Source organism: Nymphaea colorata, chromosome 3 (assembly GCF_008831285.2).
Source record: "Nymphaea colorata isolate Beijing-Zhang1983 chromosome 3, ASM883128v2, whole genome shotgun sequence".
Classification (NCBI taxonomy): domain Eukaryota; kingdom Viridiplantae; phylum Streptophyta; class Magnoliopsida; order Nymphaeales; family Nymphaeaceae; genus Nymphaea; species Nymphaea colorata.
Window position 1 is genome coordinate 16,009,182 of NC_045140.1, and position 8,731 is coordinate 16,017,912.

Sequence of the window (8,731 nt, forward strand, 5' to 3'; positions counted from 1 at the left end):
TTTTATAACACCTCTGCATTTCTTGAATCAGATATTGCATTGGAAACCAACAAGCTACCCTTTTGAGGAAAAAGACGAAACAACAGTAACTTGAATCTTGGCCAGTTCCTGTAACTGCTATCCTGAATAGCTGCGCCTGATTGGTGGTCCTATGCAGCTTGGGAATTCTGTAACCAAAACAAGGTGCGTTAGTTCGCAGAGCAAAAGCTACCGTCGACATACATTTCCTGCCTTCTGTTCTTGTTTCACCTTCGCCGTTAGCTTATTGGGAATTGGATAGAGTTGCAGAGTTCCAACGTTCTCAGTTGGTGTATAATTAACATCAGGAACAACGTAAATGGTGAAACCTAAGGCTGCAAAGAGAACCTTTGTTTCCTGTCAACAAGATACCTAGGCCTATGTATCTATTCATTCATCTTTTGGGCTTCTTCACCATTCAGATTGCCTGTTCCCTTTCGAGGCTTTTGCTTGTTGTCATCTGGGATCGACGGTGGTAGGAGCTGTTTTTCCGACATGAAGATCTGGTTGCCGGTGGGGGAAGGAATGAGTTTCTGCATTTCAGTTGTGATGGTCATGCACGAGCGTAGGCTTTTGGCCTTCTACGGTAGCATTGGTTCTTTGGTGAGTTGTTTGGTCAGAGTACTGCTTCTTGGCATGGAGGTAGCAAGCGAGCGCCTGTTGCTTGGTTGAATTATGTTGCGTACAAAGCGTACTTGTGCGAGTGACATCTTATGCAATCAAACTTTTTGTAACTTTTTCCTTCCTCCGACAAGAACTTGCTTAAATTTTCTCAGTGAAATTTGTAAAAAAGCTGATGCATTGTCTGTTTCTATGGGTATTATGCTCTTGTGCCGTATGGGGTGTTCCAGGGTACCAACCAACACGTACACAGTCGCCAACATGCAGCCTTAGATCTTAATGGGTCATTTGACAATAGATACAATAACAAATTATTTCATAAATTTAATTTTAATTTGTGGTGAAATTGAAGTAAATTCAAAGAACACTTTAATATATTGTTACATGAATGTACCCAATCTTTTGGCAGCTATTCAACAACAGTAACAATATTCTTAAGTAAAATTACAAATAGTAACATGTTGTTACTGTTATCAAACATTATCAAACGGACCCTAAACGGGAAAAATAGAACAAACAGACGTAGCGGGCCAGCGGCCAAGAAGCAGAAGGACCCGTGGCCATATCAATAAACAGATCAAAAGCTCAAAATAAAGAAAAGTACGCAGATTAGAAGTGCAACATAAAGAAATCAGTGACTGGATTAAAAGCCGTGCATGTTTAACTTTCACAAACAAAATTACCAACACCATAACTAGATTAAATACAATACGTTATTGTTATTGTTGTTGTTTTAGAGTTGAAGTTAATAAGCTCCGTCTATCAGTCCCTCCCAAGACAACCGTATTTACCATTTAGAAGCTGATTGAATCGCCGTTCCGGCGCTGGAACGAAACTGCGTTATTTATAAAACAAAGGTTGGGCGCGAAAGACGTCGTGTGTTCTCTCGGTTCGGCAAGGGCGTTTTGGAGCGTTCTGAGGTTTACACGGAACAGCGCGCGCTGTTACTCGAGGGAATTCTCGCGAGCGTGAAACCCTCCGCTTCATTCACGCGCGTCTTCCTCTTCAGCCTGCTCTACAGAGAAACCTTGGCCTTCCCGACCGGTTAAAGAAGGTATGCGCCTCTCTCTCTCTCTCTCTCTCCAATCGATCGACCCAAAAATCGTCGGTGCCAGTTTCTCTCTCTCTCTCTCTCGCTGTCATCCTAAAAACGCACAGTTATACCTCTCCAACCCACGGCTGACCGGCGAGTGTCGTCGGCACCGGTCTCTCTCTCGTCCTCCGTTGTCTTCCTTTTCAGTTGATGTTGCTCTCTGTGGCTTGATTTGTTCACGATTTACTTCAAATGCTTCAAATGATTTGTTCGGCTTCAGTTGATGTTTATTGTCCATGCTTTTTTATCATATTGAGAAACATGTTTCTTGCAGACAAATTGTCTGATGAAATGCCTCAACTATATACACTTTGTTGTGCTTCAGGTAGGAAGCTGCGTTTGTTGTGTCCATAGTGAGCTCACGTTTGGAACTTGAAAACCCATTTTTATCCCCTGGTATATTGTGAGTGTGGACTGGTGCTTATTGTAGTAAAAAGTTGAGTAGATAATAAACCAGTTAGAAACATGCGGGTCACTGGATTTATTTTGGCACTTTTCAAGAAAAGATTGCAGGGATCCTGTTCTGTTACTCAGAAATGGTTTTTCTACTCTTGTTCAATCTTTTCCCTAGTAAGTTTCGAGATTTTGAAGAAACCACAGGTTCTTTGCATTCTTAGTCTAAGAATAGGGTTAACATTGTCGATGATTACTTATGATACACCAGCTTTTTTTAGGGTTATGGGGCACTACAGAATTTTATTTTTGTTGGAGGCTGGTGAATCAGATTTAGCTTGTAATTTTGAGTGAGCTCATTGGTTAGATTGCAGTGTAGCATGCCTATCTGAGCTGCCATTGTGTAAGCCTATAGGGAACTCTGTGCCTATGTTTTTCTTCCCCTTTTCTTATATGATGGATGTTCTATAACTAGCATATTGAAGATAAAACCTTTGACCCATGTTACTGTGGACTATTGACTCTTTGCATAATTCTCGTTGGGCCTACCTTCTTTATGAACGAGTGTTTTGAATAGGATCTGGCAGCCATACGTTTATTTTGTTGAGTAAAACTTTTTGGATCCGAAGAGTTGTAATTGGAGCATAATTTTTGTGATTTTACCATAAGAGTTTTGGCAACTGGAACATTAAGGTCCAATCCAGCTTCATATTTAGGTGGTGAAATTTGAGCAGTACAGTAGGCTTTATTGATTGCTTTGGTAAGTTGGCCATAATGCTTTCCGGTCAGCTTGTCTTTTCTGGTGAAATACTGTGCAAGTTAGGTTAGAGAAAGGTTTATGTTTACATGCATTGTCTTTCTTGTCAATCGCATTGTGTGAGTTGATCATAAGTTCATGTTTCTGCAATTGTTCCATGCTTGATTATGTTTTTATGAATATGCATGGCCAGGGGTGCAATACGATAAGTTTCATAATCATTGTCCTGCCATTATCAAATATCTGGCAGAACAGATAAACGTGTCCTCCCTTTATCAACATCGTACATAATAGATTGTTCATTCCCAATTTCATCAAATAATGGACAGATTCACTGGTTGTCCCTTGTGACAGGACACGTGTGGAGAACTGGACCTCCCAATTCCTCCTGCCCTAGGAGCTCCTTACGAATAACCTCTTAAGAAGTTTAAGGAACAAATTGATATGTTCACACTTGATCTAGGGTTCAACTTAACATCTTTCATGTTTTCCTCTTATTACTTGATCCCTGTTGAATTTGTGACTAGTAGCTGCCATGTCTTCCAACATCACAAATTTTTTTGGCTAAACCAGAAAGTTCCTTACAAACACATATTAGATATTTAGATTCTCCAATGATGGATATCGATCCAGCATGAGAATTTAAAAACATGCCATGTATAGATTTGGATATAACTATATACATATACCTTTCTTTTATTAGATAAATAAAATGCCACTTCTTGGTTTAACCTGGCATACTTATTGTTACTCACATTTCTTTAATATAGAGTCAGAATAGCATTTGATAATTTTCTCAAACACTATAAATTTTTCTGACTTGATCTCTAGTATTGATGATGGAAGAACACCTGAACAGTAGAAACTGATGAAAGGACAAATCAGCTGTCTCATTATGAACATTTTTCGTCTTGTTCTTTATGTAGGGTGGTGTTGTAACTTGTAATACACAAGCACGACCAGATCATCCCCTTCCAATTCACCGAGCCAGTCCGTCGCTGACTTAGAGAAACAAGAGGACTGAAAGAGTAAAGAAAGGACAGTGGGGGAAAGACATGTCTCACAATCCCTCTCAACTTCTTCCTGCAGGTGTCTCTCTTTCTCTTTGTGGAAGTTGGTTAATGAGCTGTTTTTTTCTGAATGTGTTTGTGGGCTTGTTGTGTTTTTGTATGTGCAAAGAGTTGATTGATAGGTGTGTGGGATCGAAGATATGGGTGATCATGAAGGGAGATAAGGAGCTTGTGGGCACATTAAGAGGGTTCGACGTGTACGTGAACATGGTCCTCGAAGATGTTACTGAATAGTAAATTCTCCAACTCTCTTGATGTCTTTCCATTCTCCATTGTTTCTATACCTTTTTCCCCTTTGTTTGCTCTGTGATGTTTTGGGAGGCGATTTTGTGGTTGAGCTTTCCTTCTTTCAGTTTATGGGTTGAGCAGCTTGTTGTTTGAAGTCCTTTCAGTATGTAGGTTGTTTCAGTTGTGTGTGTTGGTTTCCAAGTAGGGTGGAAGTTTTTTTAGCAACAATCAGGTGGGATCATAATATCAATCTTTTTGGTTGGTCTTCTCCTAGTTCCAATATTTTGGTTGCTCTTCTAGTGTTAACATTTTGGTTGGTTGGTTTGGAATATTTGGACGATAGTTATGGGAGTTTTAAAGGCCTCATAAGCTTGCTTGTTGGCGGTAATGGTTATATAGCTAAAATTAAACATAACTGAGTTGCTAGAGAGAAGAAATTATATTTAAAGGAACAGAGGAATGGTATGAAATGTCTGGAGGTGACAACAAAATTGCAAAAAATGAACCTAAATTATGGTCCTCAAGAAAAAATGTCGTGCTCATTAATGCATCAATACTTGCAGGCTAAAAAGGATAGCAGACAAAAGTGTTCTTCACTGATATTATACTGTGACAAGAGGTAAAATATTGGAAAAGTGAATTCTAGGATCATCATCGACAAAGAAAGTTATGGAGCGATGAACAAGTGTGATATAATCTTCAGGAAAGAATAATCACAAAATATGACTGCATCACCTTCATGTTGTTTTTCCTTATCTTTCATTTATAACCTGAAAAATGTTGCTTGAGCTTGCATTTTTAAGTGATTAAGGAAAGCACAAGCCACATGTCCAACAGGACAATATAACTCATTAGCATAAGCTGAAAATTATAAATCTTTCTGAGAATTGCTGTCTATAGATTCTTGGGCACTTGTTAAAACTCTATTTCACAATCTTACGCTGAAAATAATGTTATAGGCATGAGATTTCCTTCTTTGTCTTCTTGACTCCAAGGGAATGAAAAAAGTATAGTTTTAACTTCAGAGTCTGTTGATATATCTCAATTAGATGTCTTGGCTTTTAACACTTATCTGTCTACCTTTAAGGTTGTACAATAAAAAGCTCTCCCTTTTCCTGGAAAGGATGATAGGAATGGAAGACTTGGCAACAGTAGATGCAGTGGCCGATTCTCTTGTTGGTGTTTGCCTGTCCTGTGTATTTGAGCTTGCAGTGATGCATTTCATCTCTTTTCTTTTCTGCATGTTTGATTTGACCTGTTACACGGAGTCCTTTTCAGGGTGAATGTTGTCAGATGATCACAGATTTTATGACGTGATTGGGAGGTATCAAAGATTTGTAACACATAGTTGCCCTTTAGTCTTAGTCTGCATTTGGGCTTTTCCAGGTAGAATCCTTGGTAACAAAGTGTCCTTTTTAGGTTGACATTTTAATTGTTTGGGCAAAAGTGGAACATTGTGATGTCTATGATTACCACATTGAAAAGCACATTAGGTTGGGCCTCCAATATGATTTTAATTTATCAAAATGCCATGTGAATATTTTTTTCTTTGAGGGAATCTGAAATCAGTTAAATTTCCTTGACATGTTATGCCTATGGTTGATTTGGTTGTATTAAGCAACTTAGTCTTTCATATCTGTAGGGTTTATTGAATTAATTTTTACTTGTGTTTCCTAATTTTGTGTCTACTTCCACCCATAATGTTGGCCCACCTGCTAGGTGACAGGTGCATGCATGCGTCCACACACGCACACAGAGGCTGGTTTATTCTGGAAATGAGAATGGTTTCTTATGCTATGTGCATACTTCCATACAAGAATGATTTGTATTTTTATCATAGTAGTATTTGCATTTTGTTCCATGTTCATCTTTGCCCACCTATGGGGTGCCAAGACACACACATAAAAAGTAAAAACCATTACCCTATTCCCTGCACATGAAGGTAGAAATAAACACCATGAATTCTGTCTCTCTCTCTCTCTCTTTGCTTTCTCATGCAATGGGTGTGGCTGTTGCAGTGAAATCACAGCTGAAGGACGTCGCATAACAAAGCTTGATCAGATTTTGCTCAATGGGAATAATATTGCCATTGTGAGTATATCTTGTTTTTCTGGCATTGCCTTAACTAGTCTGGGAAATGATGTTGCACTTGTAGGTGAAATCTAATTTTGCCGTTGAGCCATTGCAAGTGTAGGACTGCAATCTTTGTTGGTACTTCTGTCTAACGAGGACTCTTTAACCCCCAAAGGTCTTGAAAATTTTACAAGAAATTCTGCAACTGATCATCAAGTTTTAATAAATTATGGAAAACAAATGGTTACACTTACAGTAGCTTTTCTTTGATAATTGACATTTATGTTTTGTTTTTCTTTTTCTTGAAAGAAAAAGAAGAGTTAAAGGTGTCAGTAGATTAAGGCTTTTCCTGTTGAGGAAGTAAATGCTTGCATTCATCATAGAGATTAGATATGTTCATTCTGTAATGACATCTCTAGACATGTTAAATCAAGTGCTTCTCATAAGATGCATTTACAGTTGCAAATTTCTGAAAGTACCGTTTTCACTTCTGAAAACCTTGTCGTTTTATGTCCATTGCAGCTTGTTCCTGGTGGTTCGCCAGAATGAAGAAGGCACTTTTTTGGGGCAAGTTGGTTTCTAGATTCAGCATATGCAACTGGACACAGTACTTGTCAGATGCTTATTTCACTTGAAATTTCCTTTTAGGGTGCATCAGTGCATGGTTATTTTTTCTCGTTCTTTAAGCTTCTTGGACTCGGCAGTTTTCTTGCAAAGTATTTGCTTATCAGCTTTACTATTACTGATAACCAATGTACCCAATAGTAATTGGGGCTGAAATGGTACGGCTCGACTCCTACAGAATCTTGGCGGACATAGGGGGTTGCTCAGATTTGTTAGGGAACCATATGTAACGAGCACACTGATTTTCGTTTGTCTATAGACCTGGAAAGGGGTTGTTCCTTGTTCCTTGTTGATTAGCGTTACTGAGAGGAAGGTATTTCGTGCCAAAGTTCTGCCATTTGCATTTTCTCTAAAATTCTTATTCTCTATATGTTTCAGTACAGCCATGAAAATTCGCGACTGCTCCTTGATACCGTGCTAGTTCTACCAACTTGACCTGCTCCCAGGACCTGCTACCAGCGCCCAAACCACCCCCCTCCCCACCACACACCATACATACATTCAAGACATCTAGAACATAAAGTATAAAATTGAAACAATTAAATATTAAAAATATATTGCAATTGTTGATGGTGTCCACATATATTTTTTGCACCTTTAATACGCCTTTATGTACAGAAACCACGGTTGCTTGTTCACCTTCAAACTTGTAAAAGAATTACATGGGTTTCATAAGCCATGTTTTCGTGGCAAATGTGCCGCTCCATTAGTTGTATGAAAACAAGATTGACAAGTCACTTGCATCGCATGATTTTGGTTTGACCAACGAGGCTTTTAGCACGGTTTGAGGATTGTTGCTTGGTCCCATATGCAAATCTGGACTACATAGTTCTGGAAAGTTTTTCTGCATTTTGGTTTGTTACCATGAAAGGTTTTCTGTGTGGATGTGGTTCGTGATGGCCATTACCATACCGGATTTTCTCCTATTGATTCATTGAAGTGAGTTGTGCGTATATGAGTCGAATTTGATTTGTTTTACCTGTGTCTACTATATTTACATTTCACGATCAACTCCACAAGTTAAATGACATGTTTGTTTGCTGATTGTGCAAGGACAATCTATTAAGGGGGGAAACAAGCTTAATCATAATGCATAGCATCTGATGTAGGGAGCAAGCTTCCTATATTAAAATGCCCTATCTTCCTGTTATCCCAATTAGTCAAATTAAATTAATGATCAAAATCATTAATCATAATGCATCAAGGGTCCAGCTTCTACCCATATATATATATGTATATATTGATTGGCAGGTACCAGATCTCTTAAAATTTATGTTAAAAAGTGTTTTAAGGAAAACATGAACCTTCTAATGTGTTTATAAACACTGTTTAATATAAATCATGTTTTAGTTCAAGTCATTTTTGTAAAACATTGTTCTTTATACTATCAAAATTTTGATGTTACAAGAGCTGTTCATTTTTTTACAAAAAAAACATTATTTAAGTAAAAAACAATTAACTTAATATATGTTTCACATGAAATCACGATCAACTCCGCAAGTTAAATGACATGTTTGTTTGCTGATTGTGCAAGGACAATCTATTAAGGGCAAAAAAAAAAACGAAACGGAAACTGCTTGAATTTTGGGTTTGCAGAACTTGCTTGAAGCATGTGAGAATTGATTTTTTATGTTCGGATATAACGCCATTCCAGCTGCATGTTTATATTTCCAAGTGCCTTTTTTCCACAGAATTAATTGTATGCGTGTAATTTTCATACTTAGTGGTTGAAGAATGAACTAACAATGATGTTGTTTTTATGCATAGATCAAATTTGGTAAGCAAAAAAGCTAAGTTTCCAAAAGATGTAGTTTATATAGTGAGATCAAGTGATCTTGATTTGATTCAGAGATC

The 8,731-nt window shown here is 38.0% G+C and overlaps 1 protein-coding gene across 1 annotated transcript; it reads left to right on the forward strand.

The window, feature by feature from the left end:
- The first annotated feature begins 1,409 nt into the window (after positions 1–1,409).
- On the forward strand, positions 1,410–7,157 carry LOC116249603 (sm-like protein LSM5). Its single transcript, XM_031622751.2, has 5 exons — positions 1,410–1,693; positions 3,809–3,971; positions 4,062–4,185; positions 6,199–6,271; positions 6,776–7,157. Exons 2-5 carry the CDS (start codon positions 3,938–3,940, stop codon positions 6,800–6,802), a joined length of 258 nt encoding a protein of 85 aa, XP_031478611.1. The 5' UTR covers positions 1,410–1,693; positions 3,809–3,937; the 3' UTR covers positions 6,803–7,157.
- Positions 7,158–8,731: the final 1,574 nt, after the last annotated feature.